At 40.5% G+C, this 27,971-nt stretch overlaps 1 protein-coding gene across 3 annotated transcripts; it reads left to right on the top strand.

The window, feature by feature from the left end:
- The first annotated feature begins 3 nt into the window (after positions 1-3).
- LOC145455484 (uncharacterized) lies at positions 4-27,962 on the top strand. Of its 3 annotated transcripts, XM_080333465.1 has the most exons (35): positions 6-425; positions 1,614-1,723; positions 1,805-2,039; positions 2,471-2,635; positions 3,848-4,032; positions 4,390-4,549; positions 4,712-4,817; positions 4,932-5,091; positions 5,163-5,307; positions 5,705-5,876; positions 6,288-6,416; positions 6,511-6,640; positions 8,973-9,039; positions 9,483-9,590; positions 9,670-9,812; positions 10,392-10,572; positions 10,803-10,871; positions 11,522-11,569; positions 11,630-11,692; positions 11,756-11,794; positions 12,152-12,363; positions 14,543-14,651; positions 15,792-16,567; positions 16,909-16,963; positions 17,028-17,119; positions 17,639-17,840; positions 19,483-19,598; positions 20,856-21,012; positions 21,090-21,230; positions 21,716-21,835; positions 21,901-22,023; positions 22,112-22,237; positions 25,098-25,223; positions 27,085-27,207; positions 27,738-27,962. In XM_080333465.1, the coding sequence occupies exons 1-35, from the start codon at positions 320-322 to the stop codon at positions 27,866-27,868; spliced, it is 5,130 nt and encodes a 1,709-aa protein (XP_080189591.1). In that variant the 5' UTR covers positions 6-319; the 3' UTR covers positions 27,869-27,962. The 3 variants fall into 3 exon arrangements, with proteins under 3 accessions (XP_080189592.1, XP_080189591.1, XP_080189590.1); XM_080333464.1 differs by having other exon boundaries at positions 11,630-11,794; XM_080333466.1 differs by lacking the exon at positions 25,098-25,223 and having other exon boundaries at positions 4-425; positions 11,630-11,794.
- The last annotated feature ends 9 nt before the right edge of the window (positions 27,963-27,971 follow it).

The raw sequence follows: 27,971 nt of genomic DNA, 5'->3' as shown, positions 1-27,971 counted from the left end.
ATCGGGATGATTATCAGGCGGAAAGTTTCTAAAGTAATTGATACAACCAGCCAGTACAGCTTATGGTACGTCGAAGCATTCTATAGATTCACATAATTATACCTCGTCGTAGAAGCAATCTGTTCGTATGTAGCTGTTACTATACGAGAAAATGTTAGAATATAATTTAAGATTCCATAAGCTACTTTTATAAATTATATCTTTAATAGTTCACACAGCAACTGTACTATGTGATTGATATGTCCCAAATATTCGAAACACTTTACCATTCCAGATTTTATGCTGATAGGAATAGTAGAAACATATCTTCAATGCTAACATGAAAAGTATAGTCGCATGCTTGATGTCTATTACGATATGGTTACGCATTGGAAGAAACCTAGCAGACAATAGATCCAGCTTTGGAAAGATTGTATTAGAGACTGGTAAGGGATTCGTAATCGGGTAATATAATATAATACAGTATAATAGCTAACTAATGAATGGTTCCGAGCGGTTCGACGTGGAGCCAAATAAATCTCCAACACTTCACTAAGGATCACGGAGTAGACTTGGAACGCAGGGGAACCGGGCCATACAGTCAGCCCGTACCCGAACATTGATTGCAACCTCATTTGAGCCCGAACACTATAGTATCACTTTTATATCTTGGATTAGTCGAGTGGTCATTCGGCTCCATTGATCTCCGATATATTTCCTAAGTCGGTCCCGAACCCGTTTTGTCCTACCCGATTTCCATCTATGTTTAGTGCGCATGCTCACATTGCTCAATGCTCAGTCATTCTCGAATCAATACCTTATTGGCGGTGTTGGAATTAGCCATTATATACGTTATAGTCGCGGCTAAGTGTAGCTAAACTGGCGTCAAAGGTAAGGCTATTATTTAGTATTAAAGAATACCCAATTTATGAGCCATATGTTGTTTATGAATTTAACTTGGTCATTTGATAGGTACCTATAATGCTGAAAAAGCGTGGTCATCCGGGATAATGTAACAGGCTATAAATTAATTAGACGTTAGTCAAAGAAGGGAAGGAAGCTATAGTTATATTCAACCGGCGAACTTGGCAAAATTTCTCTTTATTTGTTCTATATATATCGCGACATGATAAGTAAGTGATCATAGGTTACCAGACGTAGACTGTGATTTGCCGAGTTAGAGAACATACACTGCTCCCGAAAACTTAATCAAAATTTCTACTAATGCATTTACCGAATCGACACTGGTAAACACTGAAACTTTGTATGTATTTTGAAGATGGTGTGATCATAACAATATTTTCTTGGCTATATTAACCAATGTTGTTTGTAATATTCGTGCATAATAACTATGTCCATAGTAGGACGTCTATTTCGAATCTCCACTTTAACTGCTTCCTTATTGTTAGGTGACATCCTGTAACTAGTGCATAAAAGGTACGGAATAGCTTTGTTTCCCCATATTGTTTATTGCAGTACTAACCAGAACCGAGTCTTCGCATTATCTGATCGGAATAATCCTTCTGGGGATGAAACAGTGAGCCAGCACCCGATTGGAAAGACGTTAACCCATAGCTATACCAAGAATCCGAATCGCAAGCACAAGTTCAAAATAAATATTGTTATATCTTCAGGTCAATGCGGAAGCAAATGCATCAAAGGAGAAGTAACGATTCCAATAATATTTGAAGTACAATCATGGCGTGTCATCATGAAATTCAATAAAACCCTCACAGACTTCAAGGTTTGCAATGATTGTTTCCTCGCCTTGTGACGTAGCCCGACCGATAGGTGTATTTCTGATTACTGAAATTTACGTTTAAAGGTTTATGACGCCAGAGTTAGAAAGCGTAAAAGCAATGGAGCTGTTTTTGAAGTCGAAAACTTAATAACCGACAGATTTTTGAGTGCAAAAGATGTAATACACTTTCAATTTCGAGGCTTATTTGACGGTGTCAGGCCAAACGCTACCGTGACCCTGGTAAATGCCGCTAACGGATTGGCATCGGAACGTGATAGGCCCCCGGCAATAAATCAAGAAATATTACAAAGAATCACTAGTGAGTATATCCGAGTATACGAATGTATTTACCCTGACCTTTGACAGAGTCGATGCGATTTCGGTATAAATCTCAGCTTAACCATGGGCTTTTCGAAATATATGCTCCATCCTGCGATTATAATCCACGGACCGGTATTTCGCCTTGGTAATCCCACGCTGTCACAGCGCGCTAGCATAAGCAGTGTTCTTTGAGTGAGTTTTATGTCAATAACAGATTTAGGTTCATTGAACGTCGATGCAAAGTTTATGCTGCGGCAGCACACGCCATGTACCTCACGTCCAAGTTCCATCTACTCTCTAGTCTATCGCATAGGCATATACGTCAACTCGACTTTAAAAACTTACATGACCGATTTTTCATCCCGGTCTCACCCATTTTAATCTATTCATTGTCTCGCCACACATATCGATAAAGGGCATGCTTTATAGATTCCATCGTGGACTATCGAAGAGCTATGAGACTATCATTGAAAATGTTTAACGGTCAAAGGTCAGGATATTTGCCAAAAGATAACGCCTTTGGTTGGAAGAGCAGTTCCGGCATCGAGGATGGATCGGGACAGCAGGTTGACCTTGTCGGAGGATATTACAGCGGTTAGACAGAGTTTCTTAAGCTGGGATAAACCTAACCACTAGGGGTAAAAGACTACATACTTTCCGGGGGGATTTAGGCAATCAAGGAACTAAACATTAACAAAAACAATCCCGATATAATTACCTCGTAACGAAACAAAAGGAAAAGTTAACAAAGGTAGTTGTAATTTTTCCACCCCATATCCCTGTCATGATTCACTCACTCAGCACGCACAAATGTTTGTGGAACCCTGGATTGGATTAATAACATCTCAAAGATTCATTGAACCTATGAAACAGCATACAAGTATATGCTATACACGGCTATATTGCTATTGAAGCTATGAGTATTCTGGTTCCGTTTTTGACAACTTATCTGTCAGAGTGCAGTAGCGAGCACAAAATCCAAGTGACGTTAAATCAAATACTTAACCATAAACAATGACAACCTCCCAAATAAATGAATAAAATTGACTTTCGCAAATCTCGTTTGAGTTTCATCACAATTATCATGGCCGTATATTGGGGTAAATTTAGTTACCACTTCCGCGGAAGGGGTAGATTCTGCAAAATAGGTTAGGAACTGGGCTACAATGATGATTATTTTCAGTCCCTTTATAACGTTCATGCGTTTATATCGACTCGAACGTTGCTTTCCTGTGATTAAAATCAGAACACAAACTCACGTCCGGGTATTGTCAATGACTTTCTTGCTCAAGGGATCCCATATTTGTTTACATTTTTACCGGGGGTCTGATGTTAACCAGGCATAAGAGGATTAGCATAAGCGGTCCTATTACTATGTTAGCCAACTAATTCTCCTTCTAAACGCAGCCGTGCTGTAGCCGAGTTGATTACCGTTATTCCTGCAAACCTGGTCCGATGCAAGGGATATGACTAGACCTAGAGTATAAATAAAGAGGCTTTAAATTCCGTGGTTCCCGCTTTTCGTAATACTGTGTTATATTTACAAACGACACTTGCGAATTGACGAGATTTTATATTTGAACTGATAACGGACTTAATTAAAAAATAATGACATTTCAGGAAAATACGCGATTCGGTTCGAATCAGATTCTGTCAAATTTGTCTGATTGAGAAGACACGTTCTAATTTACAAATCGAAGTATAATATGTTATACAACTTGTGCCAAAGGTTTGTCGAGATTTGAGATCCACGGATAATAAAGTGATCTATAAAAAGATTGATAAAGGATCTATCCATGATTGCAGGGGGAGATTACGTCAAATACAATTTTCCTATGGCGTTCGCGACAACACAACTGGTCTGGGGCGCTTTAGAATTTGCTGAGGGATATGAATCTGCCGGAGCAACGGCGGATTTATTGAAGACAGTGAAATGGGCGACTGATTATTTTATCAAGTGCAATCCGAAAAAGAATGAGTATTACTATCAGGTCAGCGTAATCGTGTTACAAAAACTTTACCGCTGTCAATAGATCGAATATTTGACATTTCAAACAACTCATACGACATTTCCGCTATATCCTACTTGTATTATTTAGTAAGTATGTAATTACTGAATAATTATTGTCAATGAAGCGGAGGCTTGTGACAGCGGCCGTGTTGCTTAGTCCTGATGACAGATAATGCGGCATCTCTCGCCACGTTTCATCCACGATGACCTTTAGGTGGCATCCCATAATTTGCGTTGGTTACTAATCTTTTATGGCTATGACCTTCATCTTAAAATTGACTCATACAAATGCTACTGCGACGTTATCTTCGTTCATGATTAGAGTATTTTGTTTAAGGTGGGAGATCCTGCGATTGACCACAGTATGTGGGAACGCTCGGAGAATATGAATTGGAGTCGCCCAGCTTACAAATCATCACCGGACAAACCGGTATCTGACGTAACGGGGGAAACCGCAGCAGCTTTGGCTGCCGCCTCCATCTTATTCAAATCGTCAGGTTAGTTTATGGATTACATGTTTTGTTTAATGTTTGGAAATTGACTAATCCAATCACATAAATTAACCTCGTTCGTTCAAATATCGAAATGGATTTTAAGTACAAAGCTGCTATAATCCAGACAATAGCGGCTCATCGAGACTTCTTCTTTACCATTTACAGATCCTACGTATTCCGCGAAACTGGTAAAGGCTGCAAAATCTATTTGGAAATTGGGTAAACGATACAAAGGAGCATACGACCCCATACAAAACGCTCCTGAGTATAGGTTAGAAATATAACCAGTCAAATGAATTGATCCGATTGTAGGCCGATTACTGTCCCTCGGAGGCGTTCACAATCTCCATTGTCGAATAAGATTATATTCGTTCGCGCATTTCAGCTCAACGGGATACCGTGACGAGTTGGTATGGGGGGCATTGTGGATTTATAAAGCGACATCAAATCAATTGTATCTGAACAGCGCCCGAACTGGATACTCCAAATTAATTAAAAATATGGATGAAGGATTTTCACTGAATAGTAAGATACTTGGGATACAGGTAAGAACTGCCTCTGGTACAGCGCGGTTAATTTGAACTCGGATTACTCATTGTTTACATACATTTGACAGCTTCTATTGTATGACATTACTAAGAAAAGTAAGTTCATGCTGCCAGTGACAAGATTTTGCAACAAGCCAACTGGTAAAGATGGGTACATTCTACCGAATGGTCTTCTCTATCACGATTCTTGGTTTGGACCTGTGATGTACGCTGGTGAGTAATGGTAACCTAGAATAGATCATCAAATGAGTCTATCTATCAAATAAATTCGAATCGTGAGCCCACTCGCGTAGCTGTATCACAATACACAATACGATTCGGGAGAACTTCGGTTTTAAGAAATTGAAAAGTGAATAATGTTCGTGTCATAAACAGGAATCATATGAGGTTTGGAATCGGCAGACCGCGTCCGTTGTGGCTGCAAGTATATCTTTATCCAACTCAGGCTAGGACTGGTTACCGGTACTATGACATGAGGTCAGAATGCCCGCCTTCTGATTCGGGTTACATGTTGCTCCCTTATCTTAATCGACACGGACAAAAGACAGATGGGGCAGTTCGGAACATATCTATGGCAGGCGCAATGCCAACAAAACTGCTATCATTACAGCGAATGCGGCGTTTGTTTGCTCGTATGCAGCCCGGAGAAGCGAGAATAAGGCCACGCGATATGCGCGCTTTGTCAAATCGCAAATTCATATCATACTGGGTACTGATGTCCAGAATGGATATATGGTCGGTTTTGGACAAACATATCCCACAAATCTACACCACAGAGAGAGGTATGCATAATGAACTACACATATACTTAGACTAGAGAACACGGCGTTTTATTCACTACGCCAAAGATAATAATTCAATAATGTCCTCGATGGATAGCCAATTATTTGGGCAATATGTGACTGGCTTGTCGCTCGTAGTCATTTTACATACTGCAATCAGCTCTGCAAGCAATGGTAGAGAGATTTAATAGAATAAGATATTCTGACATCAAATGACATAATGAACTACGTGCTGTTTATTATAGAAAATGCATGTATAATTGAATAGCTTCGTTTCCAGGCAATATAGTCTGTGTCAATGCTGTTGAAATGATACGAATCGAAGTTGCAAGACTGAATTTTCATAATAACCCTAATCCCAACTCCGTGTATTGAGGATTGTCGCTGTATCGACTTGACGTATCGTTGCAGTTCGTGCCCTGTCCATCCCAAACCATGCGGTTGGGACTTTTACGAAGACGAAACCCTACCTAATGCAAACGAATTGAGCGGGGCCATTGTCGGAGGCCCTAACGGTACAGGGGACTACGTAGATACCAGGTATGCTTGCATCATGTAGACTGCATGTATGCATAATCGGGCAATCTACAAACACGAAATGTTAATAGTAAGGTCTTCAACTGTTCAATGACAGAACCAATTCCAAATTCAACCAACCTAATATTTTGTACAACTCCGCCGTGCAGTCCAGTTTAGCATTCCTCATCATGCTCGAGAACGGACATTTTGATTCTGAGGACAGCACTGGCGACAGTACACAGGCAGTAAGTATAAATAATCGTGATTTACAGGGTAATGTTTCCAATCTGTTCAGAGATAGCGATGTGCGTCTTTCCCTTCACGTTATATCCGAAAGCGCGCCATATATCGCAGATGGTATTTACAAATTAGCCCTCGCGGATAGTAATAGTGTAATGAGAATGACGATTGCCCTCTCCGTCCATATCCTGGAACCTATAAACTAATTTGTGGAACTGACCAGAGGATATAAACCCTTGCTCGAGATAGAGAAATCTGATCTGTCATTGCCTATACCCGCATCTCCAGTGCTTTGATTCTTCAGAACGTCTATTCGGATAAGTAAAATGGTTGTAATGGTTATCGAGTATAATCGACATACGCATTATACCACATTGTTGCTTTAGTTTTATGTGCAATTGTAGTGATTGCGATTGCCCACAAACAGTTATCGTATATTCGCCAACGGAATCCTCGTAGTTCATTACGATAGTACTGTGATTGAGCCGATCTGACAGTCCTACAAAACAGACTTAGACAACTAGATAATTCTAGTTGTCTAATTTCACTAAATTAAAGCGAAATGCCAGTAGTCTAATTTTAATCTAATTTGTGAAATGTTTTCATGCCCTAATTCTAATTATATTCTAATTTGTGAAATGTCTCTATTAGGGCTGGGCAAAATCGAGTATCTGGGTGATTCGATTCTGAATCACGCAATATGCTTCGAGTCGAGTCGAGTAATCGAGTATCACTCATTATGACGTCATAGCAGAACGTTATACGTGAAAATTTATATATATGTACCTTTTATGCGACCACAAAGAATACAATGCATGTTATCCATCACATTAAAGATACTTTGGTATTTGCACTTGGTGACATGTTGTGGGTTGATCATGACTTCGGAAATGTGCTAGTTCTAGTAACGTTCGTAGCTTTGTACTATATGTTTCGTATGCTACGATACGCCCACTCAAGGTTTCAAGGCTTCACCAGTGAACATTACTGTCGAAAATATAATTTCCCGTGATAAATTGTCAGTGGCGAGAAGCGTATAATTTCAGTACTCGAAAAAATGGTATTTTACAACTCGACTCGAATCATTACAATTAATACTCGATTCAGATTCGAGTACTCGAATCATTTTGCCCAGCCCTAGTCTCTATGCTCTATAATTATAGTTTTTATCTAATTCATTGTTTTCCTGAAAATGCCTCTTTGTCAGAGGCATTTTGCAGCGAGTTTATAAGAAAATCCCTCTCGCGCAGGGAAATCCAGTGCCAGACCACCATCCCCTTACTTACACCGTGCAGTTATAGTAGTTATTGTGACGACGCATAATAATAACCTGCTAGCATAGTACTTTGTAGTCTGCGAACAACATTCTAGTTATTGAAACTTTACGTTAGTAGGCTACAATGCCGTGCTCACTAACATGGGCGATGCTCGTGGTTACCACAAAAGAAGTAATATTTTAATAAAGTAAAGTAGTACAAATACAACAAAAAATATCACGATCATGAACGTCATTATATTTTGAACTATGAGCTGCGCACGATACCCGACATCGCTTTCCAACGACTGATGAATCGATATTGGGGCTATAGCCAGACATCATGCTAGCTAAAAGACTATCTCATCGTAAAGATTGATCTTGTGGGAACGTCCTATGCCGTTTCTAAGCTTCTTGGGTGTGTCTGGGTCATTACGCGTCAAGGCAATATGCTTATTGATATCAGCAGACGCTCAATCGATGAAATGCTGTTGCCATCGCCGAAGCCGATTCAGCTAGTGTGGAATAGTGTTGTTGGCCACAGACAAATAGCTTATTTTGAAACAACAACAATAATTTGAAACTGAAATCAGTTTTAGCATTTCAAAATGCTTTATTTTGCGTCTTTCCAAAATCTCATATCAGATCGCCGGAGGCGATTGCGGTGACCCCTGGTATAGTAAAGAACGAGCCCAGCTTGGTGTACAGACGTTAACCATTCTCATGATTATGAGAGTGCTCTGTCGTTTGATATGAACTGATTGTTGCTGTATTCATTTCCAATCACAATTTCATTCAATTTCCAAGTTTTTGCGAATTCAGTAATTCTAATTCTAATCTAATTTGGAAAAAGCTGTGTAGCTCTAATTCTAATTCTAATCTAATTCGGAAAAGCTGAAAATTTTCTAGTTCTCCAAGTCTGCTACAAAACGGTATTGATTTGTGCGAATCAGAGAAATGTCGGATTTCTCAATAATTATAATAGGAGCTCTGCTCATTTATACTTCAATTAAGAACTTTAGTACCATATTCTTGCATTCCTTCATATTTCAAATGCAATTATTGACTTTTTATTCCGACAGGACTTTATTCCTGCAGCCAATTTGGACCGTCCGTTTGCAGAGGATTCCGCTGATCAAGCTCTGAGTGGTAATTATTACTAATTAGGCTTACTAGTATACAATGAAGCATATTTGCCATTTTTGTAAATAGATAACTTTACCGTTTATATGCTAACAGCAAGTAAAGAAGTATCTTATCCACATCGAATATTCAATTTCTCACAGAGTCAATTAAATACTTATGTACCGTAGAGCCTATATGATGTAAGGTTGTAGGTAGACGATGGGTTTACGATTACCCACCCACACATATAGGCCTAATTCGTAATTCAGAGGTATTAGAGAACCGGTCCAATATGATAGAGCGACATGATAGTACAATAACCAGAATTCGCATACGAGCTATTGTTGATATTTATTATTGTCACATACCCAGGCGCATGAATTGTCATATTCACGAAGTAAACGTAATCGCGCGGTCGAACCGCCATGAGGCATTCCGACTATACCGTTAATTTACCTCATTTGCAGTGTGTTCGCCCAATCCGTGTCAAAACAACGGGGTTTGTAAACGTAAGGGAAGTCAGAAGTTCTCGTGCAGATGCCACAAACATTACGCCGGACAAATATGTGACAAAGGTAACAAGCTAGTGCATAGGCCTACTACGTGCTTCTTGGCATAATGAGGTAAATCTCGTATCATAACTGTGTCGCGCAGCCTTGAAGCCTGAAATAGAATGGATCGAAAATTGGCGAGGAGGCGCTCGATTGTATATCCATCTCCCTAAGTCTATGATGAAAAGGAAGGAAAAGAAGTTGAATATATTATTGCCACAAGACTGCAACGTATGGTACACAGAGGTAATACCGAATGTCTCTAATTTCGTATGTTGGAAGTTCGACAGATCACTTCTTGTAACCTTCAATTTCAAATGTCAGTAAGTCAAATGCTATTGACACTACAAATTGATGCGTAAAAATAGAGTCGTGAAATGGCGCATATATCGATAACCCGTGCTTTTACGACTTACATTTATGACCGTTGATGTTGGATGTGATAACGATCAAAATAAACAATAAACATGTTGCATGGTATGTAGTATGTACGCTTCGTACCGCGGAAAATCCCTTTAAATTACTAGGCGACCACATATTTTTGGATATATAGGCCTAAAAACGTCAGTATTTCAGAAATCCAGTTAATTTGTATAGGCTACTGACGCTTGACGCCAAGTTCTAAATATATATATATAGAATGCGTGATTTTTCACTACATGCGTTCCTGATAATGCGTCGTAAATACGTAACAATAGCTGCGACGAAACAATAGCGAATATTTGTCCGAACTCGTAAACCGGAAGATTCCTTTTACCAATAGGTGTTGTATAGTAATTAAATGTCTGAAATGGTATCTGAATTATCAAATTGTATCATGAATAGATTTGGAACGGATGCTTCTTGACTTCAAACGCCAACTTGAAGGAGGGTAGGATAACAATTCAACAAAGAGTCATGGACAGAAGCTACGCTTATTTCGAAGTTGCTCTTCAAGTTCAAGAAATCTCAGCTGTTGAGCCATGCTTGAAAACGGAAAATTTTAAATTCAAAGTTTCACCTTCAGGTATTTACGGTCTGAAATCAATATAAACTTGGATGCACTACGCACATATACCTTCAGCGATTGCTGTTGTCGTGGCGTCGCATCAGAATACACGTTTATGACTCGCGTTGAAACTTTCTAGTTCTGTCGAATAAACTTTTTATTCCGTCTGCGGTGACAATTTGCCGAAAATTGATTCGATCTCGATATCGCCACTATTGAGTATCTCTTTCATCGTTTCCTCCCTACAGAACGAATTGAAGGATTTTGTGTCACATATCTTGAAACTGAAACTGAGGAGACCACACTGCGGTCGCCAGGTGAGTCGAGAAAATGCATTGCATAGGTTTGAACACACATCAATATTTGAATGACTTGACAACTTTCTCTCAAGGATATATAGAACTCTACAGACAGGCAGGATCCAGAAGATCTTTCATTTCATCATGTTTATATTTTGAACTCTTAGATGACTTCATTCACCGCCTTTCGTGACTACTGTACCTCACGCTGCGGTGTTATAGTCTTATATCAGACAAACGGTACCTTGCACGTAATAGCCTACACGTAGGCCAGACAGGGGTTGGCAGCCTTTTTGATGGATGAAAATGGTAGACGGCCCAGATATACGCTGACCAACACTAAACTTTGTCAACCATGTATAATTCACAGCCGCGTTGGGCTACTTTGCATGCTGCAGTTACCGTTCGCTATTTATTTTCAAGTGTTATTATTCATTTTTCTCTTATAAAAACATGACAATTTCCGGGCGCCACACGGCAAGAAATGACTAAACTGTGGATCTGTCACTGTGGGCTGATGCACTAATTTTAAAAATATATAGGTTTAGTCCTAGAGGGGAACGCGCGGTCTGCGCATGGAGAGGTAAAGTACAGATAAACGGCATATAATATAAGACATGACTTTAATAGCATTTCATAATTTATTCCTTTCTACGTTGCTTATTCAGATTTGCAAGAAACCATAACAAGTGTGCCAAATTTAGCAGAAATTCTGAGTAAGTTATTGTAAATTCATTGTAAATTGAAAGTGACTTAACGTATTCCTGTTGCTCCAGACACTCCGTTGCACGACTTTACCGGTCATCTACCAATTATATCACATGAGAAAAACGTTGTTGGTCAGCTTTGCTATATATTCGCCACATTTATTGAGCTTACTCACTCATGCCATTCATCTGCAGTCGGACAAGACCTCATCAAAGATCTGGGCCTTTCACGAGGTATGGTATGGTACATTGGGTGCACATTAAGATATTAGTCGTGTGTATAGTTCCGCCCGATTTTCGCCTGAAATTTACCTATGCAAGCTACTAAATGACTGCAATAGCAACACGTCGAGTACCCAATTACGCGTTATTTCATATTGAGCACAGCACATGAATTGCGACTAACACGAGCATTGAGCATGCGTTCTACTGGGAGCACGACCTCAGCGCAAGTATCAAGGCTTTTTGCGAATTTTAAGCCTAGCTTATGAATATATGATTAAGACGGGAATTAACAGAACGCCGCTTTGCACTAATTCAGTAGTTTTATTGTCACCGACGTCTGGTAAAATATTACAATTTTCGTCTTAGGCGACATGAGTATGATATCTTGGAATAGCCGCTGGGGAGCCGGTGGGCAAGGGCATATTAATTTGGACAAAGCCGTGATTGGCGCGGGTCGGTCGTGGAATCTCAGACTTTTATTTCCTCCCGGGTGCTATCTTTCAACTGCTCAATTTTGGCATGCTTGCGTCGTGGACTCCCTTACGCAACCGGAAAATGGACTTTTCACCCTCAGACAGGTATATATAATTCAGTTGTCGCTGGATGGGCATATTTTTCAGGCTCGTCTTGTTTCCCTATCCAATAATCACTGACAAAATCATGTCGCCAGCGCCCCCTAGGGACGATTTTGAAATCAAAGGGAGCGGAAACACTCAGGGGCGATGTGGGGGGCACTGCGACGTTATGTGGGCACAGAAGAAAACGGCGTAACAGTACATATGGTGCAGTATTTGTCATGGGGACACAACGTTCTATATTTCTATATATCCTTGATATCTCGTTGCAAAATTCATTCATTCCAAACCAAATTCATCAAGTATCCAACATTTTCGTCGCGCGAAATATACCGACGACGTATTTGCACTATTTAGTGTTTCCACGAATGCAGCGGTTACTATATTTCATCTAAAATGTGTTTTACGCTCCATGCGCGTACTTTTAGATAGCAAAATACTGCGCCTCGAAGTCTGAAAGCGTATGGTGCTATACCACTTTTGAAAGTGAGAGCCATCTGTATCCAGCAGACATGATTTGACGCTTTCTGACCAGATTGAATAACTAACTTACCTTGTTTTCGAGAGCTACAAAATATAACGTCACCGAATCCGGGTGTGTACATTGCACTCAATACCCTATTAGGTATGAGTCTGTGCCCGTACCCTACAGTTGTTATAAGAACCTTGATTTAATCCCGAGAATAGTGCATACAACTATTAGATCGTTAATTAATCGAGTGGTCATCCGGCGCGATTCAAGCGCGAAATATTTGCAATAATCAAGTCCAAACCCGAAAAAATGGACATGACTTGGACCTCTACCCCATTAGTACACACCGTAAAATATATGGGGCGCCAAACCGTGAAATTTTCCGAAACGGGGAGCTGGGAGAAAAAAGGTTAAGAACAACTGGATTAAATGATGCAGCATATTACTTATGAATAGGTAATGGATATGCTAGTTACACAATGTCATACTGAACAGATGGATTTAGCAGGCCATGCTTGCACTGGCACTGATATAATAGCCTAGTCTGACTGATAAGGTCTGGATAAGGAACTCCATTCCACGATCAAGGCTATCACATTTTCTTAGTTGATGAACTTCTGGTGAAGTATGTCATATTTCATGTTTCTTACCTTACGTATTATAATTTAATATACTATTCAATCGTATATTGAAGTTCTCTACTCCAAGAAGCTCTTACGTAATTATAGTTGATTTGATGCATGGTATTGTGTTGCTTTCGCATTGCTGTGAACCTCTCCTCAAAACAGAAGTCCTCATTGCTAAGGGACTTTTCGGTGGTATATATAGCTCAGCAGCCTCATATCACAAATAACATTTGCTACTGTTTTGGACATGTGCCCACTGCCCAATGATGCCAAATCTTTTAAATATCGGTTGAATAATCAATACATCAGAGTTATCAGCAGGCCGTGTTATTTTTGGCAGTTTTCAGATTTTCAGAATTTTGGAATCACCATGAATTCATATTTATAGACTCGAATTAGTCATGTAAATTGCTTGACTTTGGTCTTCCTTCTGTAACGGAAGTCACAAAACATGCAGTATCCACACTCTGCCATCAACCAGCAAGATTTAAATCCGAATTCTATACGATGTTGGATTCCAAATTTATCCGATACAAAACCGAGTGCTTCTGCAGTAACTATTCTCAATAGTCGATTTACTATGCGTACAACATTACCGGCATTCACATAGGTCACAATACATACAATAACAATTCAAAAACGTTTCTGATCAGTTTGACTAGCAGCCGTCACTGTATATACTCAACCAATGATTACTGATTAGAAATCATGAGGGAATTTAACAATAATCAATATAATACAAAAATCATCCACCCGGCAATGAAAAACTGTGAAATGACTGCATGTATTGTATATCTGTATGTATGGAGGCTATAGATCTGGAAGCCTTTTGCACAGGCAGTGTTTTTTTGCATATGCCAAAAATACCAAAACTAGCTTATTTTTGGCATGTCAAAATTTTTATTTATGGCAGTTTTGGCATTTCGTTCCCGAAATGCCAAAAATAACATGGCCTTGTTATCAGTGAAGTTGCTAGGTATCGGTTTTTATCGGTATCGGCTCAAAAATCCAATATAGGTATAAGGCATATTGATATGAGACGGCGTGATTCACAGTTTAAAATACACCTTTTTCGATACTGCAGGTTGGCTGGCAGGTTTACCAGACCTTCATCGGGTTATTCATGACATTTAAAGAAGTCGCTGCGGATGTGGACTGTTATAATCCTTCCAATTATTACGTGCGGTTTGAAGGTGATGGGCGAGGTTCTTTTTGTTCGATTTCTTCCATCTTATTGCTTATAGAGAGGAGACAAGACGCCACAGCCGCAGATTTGTTTCAATACGAGTAGATATAGGTTATTCGAGGGACTTCGGTCAGCAATGATCGACTGCTGAACTGAGCATAAGATACTTTATTCTGCGTCCATGTGTTTACTGAAACGTTCTTATTTAAAATTTTCATTTTCGGATTGTAAAACCTTCTAAACATTTGTGGCGAAAGTATTTTATGGTGTAGTTTATATAGATGTTTCTGGTCTACAAGAGTTTTTTTTTGCAAGAACGTGCGTAAATATACGCTGTTCTCGTTATGCAATGGCCGATTTTAGCAACTCCATCCATTGAAATTAGTGCCCCGAGTAGGCTTACTGGGTACCTTAGTATAGAGATGAAATAGCGCTGCTAGGTAACCTTTACAAATGTGTTTGAGTATAGGAATATGATCCAGACGACTGGTGCGCCACGCAATCAAACGATAACCAATTCTGGTAACTCACAAAAATATTAACGCGGCGAACGTCCGAATTTTCAAGGTTCGTATACTGAACACGAACCAAACGTTCGGATCATCCCGGCATATTCAAAAGTCAGAAAAAATGACCATCGTGATTTCGCTTGCTATTTCTCGCCGTGATAGTTGGCTGCGATGTCTGTACGTCAGTGGTCCCTAACCTTTACTAAAGTTATGACCTGGCCAGCCCTTACGCGATAGTGCAAGGCTTCGGCGAACCTCAAATTTTCGCTCAGTCACAAATCAAAAATCTATCTCATTACATATCTAATACAGCACTAGAATATTGGTGCATAGAACGAAATGTGCATCGACAAAAATATCATTAAGTTTTGATTTTCATACGAAACAAAAAGATTATAATTTGTGTGACTGCTGCTGCATGATGAAGGTGTGTGTCGTGAGTCTTGACCTACAAGGAGCCCCTGATACTGGCTCAGTGAACCCCGGTAAAGAAACACTGCTCTGCTTGTAACTCGATTATAAATCATTTCGATGTGAAAAGGCAAGTCGTAATGTTGACTTTGCGCATCTCCTCAACTTTTGATGTCAATGGGTTTATGTCTTTAAATTGCCAATGAGGAAATTTCCATATGCAACAGAGTCAACTGCCGGGTCCGGTATGTTTCCGGACTCGTGTACCGAGGAATTTCAAAATATCGGAATGCCCGAGGCAAGTCTTCCATCGGACGTACTAATTGTTGGAGAGGAGCGGAGTAGCCCAGCGCCGGTCTCAAGTGTTATTGAGATCACGCGGGACCCAGAGGGAACGCCGGCTACACGGGCAACAACAACAAGAACAGTCACAAGACCGCCAAGGACTACGGCGGGAACTCCCAGAAAACCACGAGCAACTACGACACGGCGAACAACAACTACCTCGAAACAAACTACAACTACCAGAACAACCACACTGACACCAACAACTACAACAACTACCACAAGACCACCAGCAACCACGAGACCACCACCAACAACAACAACAACTACTATTACAACCACAACCACGCCAGAGTCAACTACAGAAACCACCCAACCGTCACCAACAACAACTAACAAACCGACTACAGCTGCTGCTACTACTACTACATCTTCAACTACGGCGGTACCTCCAACGACTAGTACTGTCACAACTACCGAGCCTTCCACAATAGCAGAAACGACAAGCGCAGAACCGCAAACTACCATAACGGAAGTAACAACACCATCGACTACGACTACCGCGACCACCGAGCCTACCACAATATCAGAAACACCAAGCACAGAACCGCCAACTACTGCAACAGCGACAACTGCTTCTACTACTACTACTACTACTACCGGAGTGACGACACCGCCGACGACGGTCGTCACAACTCTTTCGTCGACAGCAAATCCGGTAAATGCCTTTTGGAAGCGTATGACTTATTGTTCAGTTTGTCGCGAACGGCGCATCACTGTGTTGATTTATTTTCCGTCTGCTCATTGCTATTCATCGACTCCAAATTCTAATTTGGATGTATTGAAACACATTGGTCATAGTCAGTAAATTTTCATGGACATAGTCAGTAAATTTTCATGGTCATAGTGAGTAAATTTTGATGACACTGAATTAAGATTTGGGTGTGGAAATTCCATATTATACATGCATCTGTTCTAAATCCCCATCCCCCAGCTTCAACTTTCTACTTTATGAAAGTAGGCCTACATCAATCTTCACTTGATGTTGAATTCTTTCAGGTCGACCTTGGGAATCTGTGGCGGTTAGTGATACCGACACCAGAGCAAAACGATGGTAGATCTTTAAATCCACTTATAGATCCAGCCAGCTAACACGTGACCTTTTGTTTCGCTTGTAGGTCGCATCACAAGATTGCGAATCAAAACATTGTCGAAGACGAGCGTTCAATTAACGTGGGGCCGACCGAACGCAAGGCAACGGAGGATATCTGTAAGATTTTATTCACGAGCCGGTGTTACCAAAATGTCATCGATCAATGATACCGAGTCTGCTGTACACTTAGATATACCTTCGTCTGGAGTCCTTGACTCGGTCTATAATATGAAAAGTAATGTTATCGTTTAGAGACACCTATATGATCATCATAGATCACTTTGCAGTTAGCAATTTGTTTTCCCAGCTCATATGATTCACTCGCTTAACCTATCCGGCAGTTGAGATACATGGTTACAGTTACAATGGATTGTAGTGTTCTTTTTGCTATTTCAATCCAATTCTTTCGATACACTTGAAGGTTGTCGTGCTGTCATATTTTTTGTGTCAACTGTACTACGTTTTTTCGGGTAGAATCTTACATCATGCTTAGTATGCATATATTTTCAATTCTCCAGGCAAGTTTCACGCCACCCCGAATTTAAGCATACACGCGAAACGGTGACATCGCATAGCTGTATAGAAAACAAGGCTTCAGTTGCTTTTCGTGTTAGTAATCCTGCTTATCTTTCTCAGATCAATTATGGTATTACCGAACCAGAAGAAGGTGTCCAGGAACTGCCGAGCGCATCGTGGCCGACTATGAGCAGAGAAGTTCCAGCGAGATCGACAGGAGTTGAGATATCGGGTCTTCAACCGGGCGGCACATATGAGTTCACGGCTAGAGCATGGGACGGAAATACTTACGGTCCTGCATCGTCCGTTTCTGTTGCCTTACGTAAGAACTAGTTTTTGGTTTGCTCTTTTTCACTTACGACACACTATAGAACAGAGGTCTCAAACACGCGGCCCGCGAGAACATTTTGTGTGGCCCGCGATGGCATTTTGGAATTTCAAGTCTTCGACAATATACATGCAAGTGCCACATATCTTTTTTACCGATAAAAACTTGAAGTTCACCCTAGTACTACTATAAAAACACTGAAATCTCAACAAACTACACCATGATATCACTTTTAAAAGCTACCATGCAGTAGAAGATCAGCCATTAGGTCACATTTCTAGGTCATGATGATAAAACAAGACCAGTTGATGATTCGTGACTGAAAACTGTGATTTGGTTTGGTGCGACCTTTCGTAAAATTACTCAATTTCGGATTGGCTGGGTGATTAAGAAAAATGACTCGAGTTGAGTCGGGTCAAACGTTAAAATCGGAGAAGGACTTGCGACTCGGAACGATGACTTGGCAATCCTACGGATGCAACGATCTATGAAACAATCATGGGAAGGTCGTAGCTTGCGTTGCGTAGGGTATATATAGCTATCTAATCAGGTCCGTATGGCAATAATCGGCATTATGTGACCCCCGTGACGTATATAGTTGGTTACATGCTGGGTGCTGTTTGTTCTCTTTATCCATGCTATTATCGGTGGCGAGTAAGGTAGTAGTACGCTCCACAGCTGTAACACCAATGAATTCATCGGCGATTGGACATTTCTATTCCAGGGGTTCTTAACCAGGGTCCGTAGACCCTTTCGGGGTACGACGCACCACATCATGGGGTTCAATATGCATTTTGGAATTAGGCCTTTATGCTGTGGAATATTTTCTTGGCCAATTTATTCAACTGGAAAATGCTACGCGCGATTTTATGTGTATGGGCTTTCTAATTTTAATATAGGTACCATCATAGATTGTGTTGAAAATGAACTGGGGCTACGAGACATCTTATTGGAAGCACGAGGGGTACGATCGCTAAGGCTAAGAAACAATGCTAATACTATGGCTCAATAATGATTATATTTAAGTTGTTATTGATATTTTCCAATAATAATTGAGGGCAAAATCTGACGCTGATATAATTTGACTTTGGCAATGACAGTAACATGTATATCATGGGTCTACGTCTGATATCATATCAATCTTCAGTAAATTTTAAAATATTCTGCATACAATTGTGCCACGTCAAAGGTCCACCAGCTGCAATGTTACAACCCGACAGTTTGACGATGTCATGATGCATCCTCTCGCATGATGTCTATAACTCATTATTTTACCAAATTATGCCCGGCACAAACACAATGATTTTTCCGTGTCAAGCGTGAATGGTACAATTGTAAATGACATTTTCACGATGTTTGTGGAATGCCTGTCTGCAAGCTCCCGTCAAATAAGGCCTACTTGGAAATCATACGTTGAATATCCCTGTTATTGATGCTGCGGCCCGCGGTGTCATCAAAACTAGGAAATTGGCCCGCGAGCACATTTGAGTTTGAGACCTCTGCTATAGAAAGTGTATGCGTGTATGAGCAACGAGTTCAAGAGACACTGCAAATAATTATGACGGTAATATTCAACAAACATAAACTTTTCCTGACCGTCCAGTCAATCCCCTAATATTCCACTCAACTTGTTTAGCGCCTTCGGAAATTGGGGATATCCGCGTGTCCAATCCAAATGGGACGGCTTTGCGGTTCCATTGGCTGAAACCTCCTGGTTTTCTGAGCACGTACCTCGTCGCCTATTTTCCGCCCGTAAGTGCCTATTCATGTATCTATACGACTAAAAATTGTGAGAAATATCGGAAGAAATCGTCTTCTTACACCTACAACGCGTTGACTTCTCGCATATCGAGCTGGTTATCATACCCCTGCGTTTTATTCATAAGTAAATATTGTATCAGTAAATTGCTGTAATACCATATTGACTGCTATTCTTTCCGCAAAAGTATATTTCATTATCGTCCATTTCTGGCGCCCTTGTGTACGCGGAAACAATGGAGACTCATAATCAACGAGAATTAAGAATCATAGAGACTACACTCACAACTGTATTGAGACCTGTTGAGCGCATGCAAAGATCCAATAAATATATCGACGAACAGTAACCCACGTCAGGGGCCCTCAAACAGGCCTACATTTTGATGCGATCCATAAAAATTGCTCTGAGGACTCGCGACGCCAGCAACTAATTCGCATGTATATTTTGCGGATTCAGTTACCCTGGTGAGAACACATGAAGTCAATTCCAGTTATGATTTTAGATACGGCGAAGATGGCATTAACATTATTTTAGGCACATCTTGGGCTCGAGAATGCAATTTTTATACGCTTACCGACCAATAAATCCTGCTTGAAAATCTATTACACTGCTGAATTCCATATAGTTATTCACTAATGTCGTGGTATGATTATGTTGTTGTTATTATAATAATTATATAAGCCTAACAATTTCAATTGCAGCCTGTAGCCTAACATTCCTAAATTGGGCTGGACTGAACTGATCAGACCTCATCTATTTACCTCGATTATTTGAATTTTCATATTCAAGTCTGTGGCGTAATAATTGGCAATACGATATCTCGTTGCACTAAATTTTCCGAATTCTCGGATTGTTGACGATTGCCCACTCCCAAGGAGGGTTTATTTCAAATAATAACAACATATTCGAATTTAATACGCTGCTTTGATGGATTGTGACACGGTAAAGTTGACGACCGATTTTGCTTACCATCAGGTCCTACTTCCTTATATCACGATCGCATAAAAGCCTACGATACAAGGTTATTGATATCCAAGTGCCGCACTATTTATATACCGCGCTTGTCACTATTGCGATAATTAGAAATTTACAAAGTTTATTGGAATACAGATTCGATGCTTAATTCACGTTAAATCTGGAATAGTTCGCTCCCTAGACTTGAAGGTATGCCTGCAGACATATGACAGTGTTACGTCACACGGAACGTGGCGATATCAGAGTAAGAAATGAAGCGTATGTATTCTACTCAGACTGAAACCGGCTTCCCGAAATCTCCCTTCACGCTACCAGCAACTGATACCAGAGCAACGATATCAGGACTTGATAGAAGGACCGAATATATTGTTTCATTCGTTGTCCAAAATGGCGATACGCAAAGCCGCGCAACAAATGTTTCAGCCACGACAGGTGTGTGTACTGTAGTATATATTCATAAGTCTCGAACTGTGCATTAGGTGAGATGATTCCAATTTGTTGCCCTACAGGAAGCAATTTCTGCGGGATAAGGGGGTGTCAACGATTCGCGCGCTGTGTGCAAACAAATTCTACGGGTCAGTGCGTGTGCAATTTTGGTTTTACGGAAGAAACCGTGATCCGACAGGATACAGAGCGAAAAGTTTGTCGAGGTCAGTGGGAGTCAATCACATAAATATATGGATGAATATATGCATTACAGCTTCATTAGAAGTTCTGACATGTCTTAAACCTTGCTCTCCTCTTTTTTTTGAATCATAATATACCTGTTACGCATTATAGAGCAATTATACATTTATGGAGCTCCCTACACTGCAACAATAACAATATATTATTTGTTTTTGTACCGCAATCTGCAAATAGTATCATTACTATTATGTTTTGTAGTGCATAAACTATTTATACGAAAGCTCTTTGGAATGTGATCACATATCTCATTTACTTCATATTACGCTCATCCTTTACCATTTCAAACGCTGGAATACATAATTCATATTGGAATGTATAATGTGTAGTCATGATACAAGTCGATGGACCAAATATATCAAGTATAGATCAAACATGCACACAAATTTAAATTTACACTGAAAAACTCAGGCTCACATATAGCAGCACCGTAAAAATCCTTGTTTTTCAGACGTCGACGAATGTGCCGAAACGAATGACTGTGACGAAAATGCCATTTGCAGCAATTCTCGCGGGTCTTATCGCTGTCGATGTGAGGAAGGCTACGAAGGAGACGGAAAACGCTGCTATGGTAGGCTTTCCGGTCATACCAGTCGATAGGGTGATACTCTCACATCTAACTTATCTTATTTCCAGACATCGACGAATGTAGCATTCCAGGGATCGATATATGTTCTGGTGCGTTATGCATAAATACAGGAGGTTCCTACACATGTCAATGCGACGAGGGGTATACTTATCGAGATGGCGATTGTGAAGGTACTAGATTATCAACGCTTCAATTCATCTGCTGTAGAAAATTTCGAAAGGGCAATCAAACTTCGCTTTCCGGTACTGTTTTACCTAGACGTTGATGAATGCGAGTCTGAAGTAGACGAAGTTTGTCCGGAAAATGCGGAATGTTCGAACACAGACGGATCCTATTCTTGCAATTGCCCGGAAGGATCGATATACGCTGAAGATGACTGTCAAGGTACATTGTAATCCGTCGCACAATTTATGCTGCTGCCACAACCACAACAACAACGACAACAATTCCCAGATAGAATGTATATCGCTACTTCAATGCCATATGGCTATGGGTGTACTGTACGAGTGTACGACGTACGTCCCTTGTCGAATACTGACAAGTGACAAGACATGTGTATCCGTTTCCTGTTTTCCAGCAGCGTGAAGTCAAGTATCGGCGCCCACATGGTAATGGGCTATGACGTAATTGCTAATACCTCGCGTGACATCAAACGAAAAGCCGCTTTATGATAGGCATTTTTCAATCCAAGGCTAGTTTATCATGTCTAACATAGTACCCAAAGGGTAAATCAATCGATTGAAATATCAACACAAATGCATAACCTACGTAAGCAATATCAATATAATAATTATGATATCATTCCTTAGAAACAAATTAGGATTCCGAGTTCGTTGTTCACTGCACAGTGCACACTGTTCCAGTGTTCAGATGTTAAATGTTCATTGCTCATAGACTGGCTATTCAATCATAGACTGATACGCCCCGATGACATGGATCTCGATTTGGATACCACTGCTCTTGATTAAGATTGTAGCGGCAACACTGTCGCTAGTAATATTTTCCCAAAACTTTGTAAATGTCCTCAAACGCATTTTTACTTCGTTCTACAACTATCCAGCTCGCCATTCTAGCGGATAATGGATAGGGTAACACGGAAGGACGCAGTCAGTCAAATCCTGCACAATGTTTTCAAGATGAAGCGCAAAATCTAGGGGACTCTGGATAATAAATTGCTCCTGTTCGTTCAGTATGATTACTTTTGAGATTTCGTCGTTGAACATGTGTCGTGCTATGGCGGGCAACTTCTCCGGTCGGCTGGCCTGACATGGTAAAATGAAGTACTTGGAGGGCCGGATTACAGAATCGATACATAAATCGCATAGGAGTGAATCGTATTTAATGTAAACTTCAAGTTTAATGCATAGAGGCCAATAACAGTATTTAATGAACAATTAACCTATGTACTTCAATAGCTTCTGCAGTCAATCAGACATCAAAGTTAATCAAAGTTGTCAACAAGTTCTTTGAACTCTGACTGCTTGTCGGATGTAGAAACCCTAAGTATAGACAGCACGTGAACATCAGCTACATTGGAACGCAACCTTGTCTTGTTAATGTTCAGGGTCGAAAATGTTTGCTCGCAGTCGTTTCCTGACCATCTTTCTCAGGTTGGCAAACTAGGATTCATTATTTGATGCATAAAATTTAATTTCACTTTTTGGGTAAGGAACTCTCTGTGGGCCGCACGAAATCCCGTCGCTGACCTGATCTGGCTCGCGGGCCGTATGTTCACTATGTTGCCCACCACTGTGCTATAGCATCAGATTTCATCGACTTTGACACGTCGAAACACAAAAACAACAAATAGGTGCTTATCACCTGGTCTTTTGCACCACGGTCGATGATTTGCGTCATGATCAGATATTTTTCTAACTATATAGAGCAGACCTGGGCAAAGTGCGGCCCGCGAAGCTATTCTGTGCGGCCCGCGAAAGGCTATTTGGAATTCAAAACATAAAACTTGTTTTGTGAATGACTAAAACCATAGGCTGTGTCAAATGAACAGGAAATTCGTTAACTTTTAAGCCTGTTCATTAATATGTCACGGTTACGCTGCCCACGTACCTGGCATGCGTTATCCAGATTCAAAATAAAGGCAATGTGGCAAAGTATGAGTATAGTATAGTTTAGTTTAGTTCAAACCTTCCTTGTTGACATTGTCACATTACGCATTATATACGGTATGTGTTTCAATTTGTGATGTGATATATTTCCAAATCCCTAATGCGTAAAACAAGTCAATCGTTCAGTGCTCGCGATTACTATATGACTCATCATATCTATCACTCATAAAGGATCAACGGGCATGCCAAAAAAAAGAAAGCCGATAACTGAAATTCAAAGGTTTGGATTTGAAATTTAGAGCACTAAATATTCGCATACAGGAGTCAGGGGTACACCCATCCTTTCAGTTTTGCCGATCATGTCGTCGAGATTAAGGTCTTATGACAAAAGCACGAAACACTCGGTCAAGGGAGGGCGAAGTTCAGAAAAACTGCAAGCTTCGCTCAACATAACGGCTATTTAACCTGCACACCGATGGGAAGAAAATAAGCTTTGTACTATTGCATATACATTTCACTGCAGTGGCTCTCAGGCTGGGAGACGTGAAAGCATCTGAAGGGTGGCACGAAACCGAAGTTTATTGAAAAAAAAATCGCGCTGGGCGCGATATACCCTCAGCGTCTAGTTGTTGCTCTGTGCATTGTCCGTCTTTGATATTTCAGAATTCTCTCATCAACACCAATAATCTTCCATGACATCAAACTATCCGTTGGGATTGCTAGCATTTTGGTTGCACTTTTTATTATTTTGTGATATGATGATAAGTGGGCACGAAAATTGTTCACTATAGTTAAGGGAGGCGTGCCTAAAAAAGTGTGAGAACCCCTGTTTTAGAGTCTTAATAGAAGAACGTGGATAGGGGTTTAAAAAGAGCTAAAATTTATCATGCTTAACATTGTTTCGAATCATGACAGCTGGTAGATATATTTTAATTAACTGTCACTTTCTCATTACCAACCACTGAGTAGCATTTATTAACAATGTAATTTAGAAATGAAATTTAAATAAGCTGGAGAATATAGCTAATGTTTTTCACTCGGCCCGCCGACGAATTTATTTTTCCTATTTGGCCCGCGGAGGAAAATAACTGCCCACCCCTGATATAGAGCCTATAGAGCCTCCCATCAATCGTATATCTACCTACAACTACACATAACGTAATACTTTACATCCAAAGATATTGACGAGTGTGTCGAAAGCCTTGACAACTGTCACAGCTCGCAGGTCTGCGTTAACGTCAGAAATGGATTCTCTTGTCAATGTCCCAGCGGCACGAGGACCTTTGATGGGAATAGTTGCAGAGGTAAACTACGCCTGCAAACGAGCGATGCATGGCACGGCAATGCAAAATGCTTCGGCGATGTACAATGCTAACTTTTGCCAAACGTAACCAAATTGCTTGAATGTAACAAAATGCTTCTATCCGCTAAATATAGGCGACCTTGTACTGCGACCTACGTCGGACTACCGGACCACTCGACCATCATTCAGGAGTCAATAAATCTATATACGATAATATCCATGTGACAGCGATCTAATGACCAGTAGTGATTACTAATTTCATGCATGCGATCTACTTTAGAAAGGAGCAAGCGATGTACCTTCAAAAGTAGCTGACTGACTAAAACAATGTCACTATGGTCGCTACCGTACTCATTGAGTAGTGAATATACAAGGTTACCAATCTCACAACGGTGTCTCTGAAGTCTGAATGCGATGTTGGTGCTTCTCATGTCTCATATATACATCGATCCGACGTCACCTCGCTTCATCCATAGTCTGACTGATAATTCATGGCGCAAAGGATATATTATGTAGGCCGGATGACATTTTGATGGTGCTAGGTCACGGTATCTGGTAAATGTAACGGTGGGTCGCTCGCGATGGACCTTCCCTAGCGTCGATACCACGGTTCGGGTTTTAGCCATGAATTAGTAGCAAGTGCCCTCCTAAGACGTTCTTTCGATTTGATGTTGCAAAACTTGAAAACATTCACTGTGAAACCCTTTGATATGTAGCCCGATAACCTGGCTGCGCACCATTTTTCGATGGAAAACCATCAATCGTGGATCCCATATAAATTTGGTATTTTACTTTGCGATAATCCGTTTTGAAGCATGATTTCGCAGACATGTGATGACAAAACGTAGTTAAAAGGTCTCATATGAAGCCAATGACATTCCTAAACTGTTCGTTGTCTCAGAATCCTGATATATCGGGACATTCCGTGATTACTTCAACAACAGTAGCTATCGACACGACTTCGTTGATAAAATCAAAACAGAAGAACTTGAGCACTCAGCGTCAAGTTGCAGTTTTTATCACTGCACAGTGCACAAGTACACACAAATCTCGAGGAGTCGCTGCAGAGCGACCGTGATTTTTTAAGCTCATGCTTCGCATCCTATCTGATCGACTACTAACTATATGTGCATGATCTTGCTTGTATTTCATTTTGAATTGGAGCCGGCTAGACACTGTTCCATACATTAGGTCACTATGGGTCCCGCGAGCCAGTTTCAGGGACTCCGCGGAGTTCAAGAGTCACACTCAACTCATACATATGATTTGTGTTGACACGCCCATCTTGGCCGTCATGGGTTGCAAGTATAGGCGTGTGCGCAGGACCCATCCTTCTGAAATGACAAGTCTATCCCGAATTTTATAAGCTTATTTGTAATAAAGTATTTGGTGTCACGCTGTTGCGTTTCGACCGAACAATACGATGACACTTTCCAAGGTAAAGCCTCGCATTTCTGGACTGCTATCAGTAAGGAAACAGCAGAAATCACGCTGATGTGCAATATATATTCATTATAGTGTTTTTGTTTTATGTGAAAATTATATTTAATGGTTTTGTTCTTTTAACACTCTGCTGATACACAGGTCATTCTTATTGTTCGTCAGAAATCTATAGTAATGTATATTAGATGTGGAGTTACAGCTAGATGTGTATTGTTGTAGCATAGTGTCCTATAGTTGTAGATTTCTGTTATTATGGCTCAGCGAAAATTTCGGGTTCCGCGAAGGCTTGAAGATTAGCGGTGTTCCGTGGGTTGGTAAAGGTTAAGAACCGCTCCGTATGAAGCTACCTTAAATTATGACTTTTACCTGTTGCCTTTATCTGATACCACTCCCAAATTGTATGTAGCCTATATATTTAGATATAGACGAGTGTGCGGAAAATCGGGACAACTGTAACCAAAACGCTATCTGCACGAACACTGATCGGTCGTTCAGTTGTTCGTGTAAGACTGGATTCGTCGGCAATGGAGTTCTATGCAAAGGTAAGCATCATATAACCATGTTTTAGGATAACTATAGGATCATTGTGCCTAGCCCCGCCCATATAATCCATTCGCCTAATCAATATGCACTATGCAGTGGAAGGTTTCGTTAGCAGAAGCAGCTAGCAGGCGGTAATTAGATAATGTTACAAGCATCCCACGCGTACTTTAAACTTAGCAGTCAGCTTACTTTTTTTTATTGCTAGACCGCCGACACTCCAGTATGCTGTTGTTTTGATATCCTTGGTGTTTCGATATATGTGGTCATGTCCATGATCATTTTACACCAGATCAATATTCTTTTGTCTGATTCCGGAGTTGCCTACTTCCGTTTAAGCTTTTTTAAAACACCGCTTGCGGGTCGGTTGGCGATAGGGGTCTAGCTAGGATCTAGTTGATCTAGTCTGACAACGATTTTATTTTGTAGGCGGGAACTCATTTTATCAATTCGAATAGGTGTCCGAATTTTGATGCATGCATGTGCCCGACTTTTCCTCCTATGCATACCTCAATTTGTTATATTTTCACAGACATAAACGAATGTCTCCAAGAAAATGATTGCGATGAAGGTGCCGGCGAATGTATCAATACTGTGGGATCGTACAGTTGCACGTGCCGACCTGAGTTCTCCGGAGACGGGAAGAATTGCTTCCCCCTATAATAGTTCTTCCTTTTGAAGTTGTCAATGCAATTTTTGTAACGTGTTTTAGCTCAATACACTGGTAGCGCTGTGGTGACCTACGAGCTTGAACGTACATTGTAGA

The sequence above is a fragment of the Botryllus schlosseri genome, chromosome 14 (assembly GCF_051294905.1).
Source record: "Botryllus schlosseri isolate E-star chromosome 14, Bs_hap1, whole genome shotgun sequence".
In the NCBI taxonomy this organism is placed as follows: domain Eukaryota; kingdom Metazoa; phylum Chordata; class Ascidiacea; order Stolidobranchia; family Styelidae; genus Botryllus; species Botryllus schlosseri.
The sequence above is the reverse complement of the archived record's forward strand: the minus strand, read 5'-3'. Positions and strand labels throughout refer to the sequence as shown.

Bases quoted from the DNA above. Each gene is read 5' to 3' on its own strand.
- LOC145455484 (XM_080333464.1), top strand. From the start codon at position 320: ATGAAAAGTATAGTCGCATGCTTGATGTCTATTACGATATGGTTACGC. The intron at 5,877-6,287 runs GTATGCATAATG...GTATCGTTGCAG, and splicing joins AATCTACACCACAGAGAGAG to TTCGTGCCCTGTCCATCCCA. The intron at 12,364-14,542 runs GTATATATAATT...TCGATACTGCAG, and splicing joins GACTTTTCACCCTCAGACAG to GTTGGCTGGCAGGTTTACCA.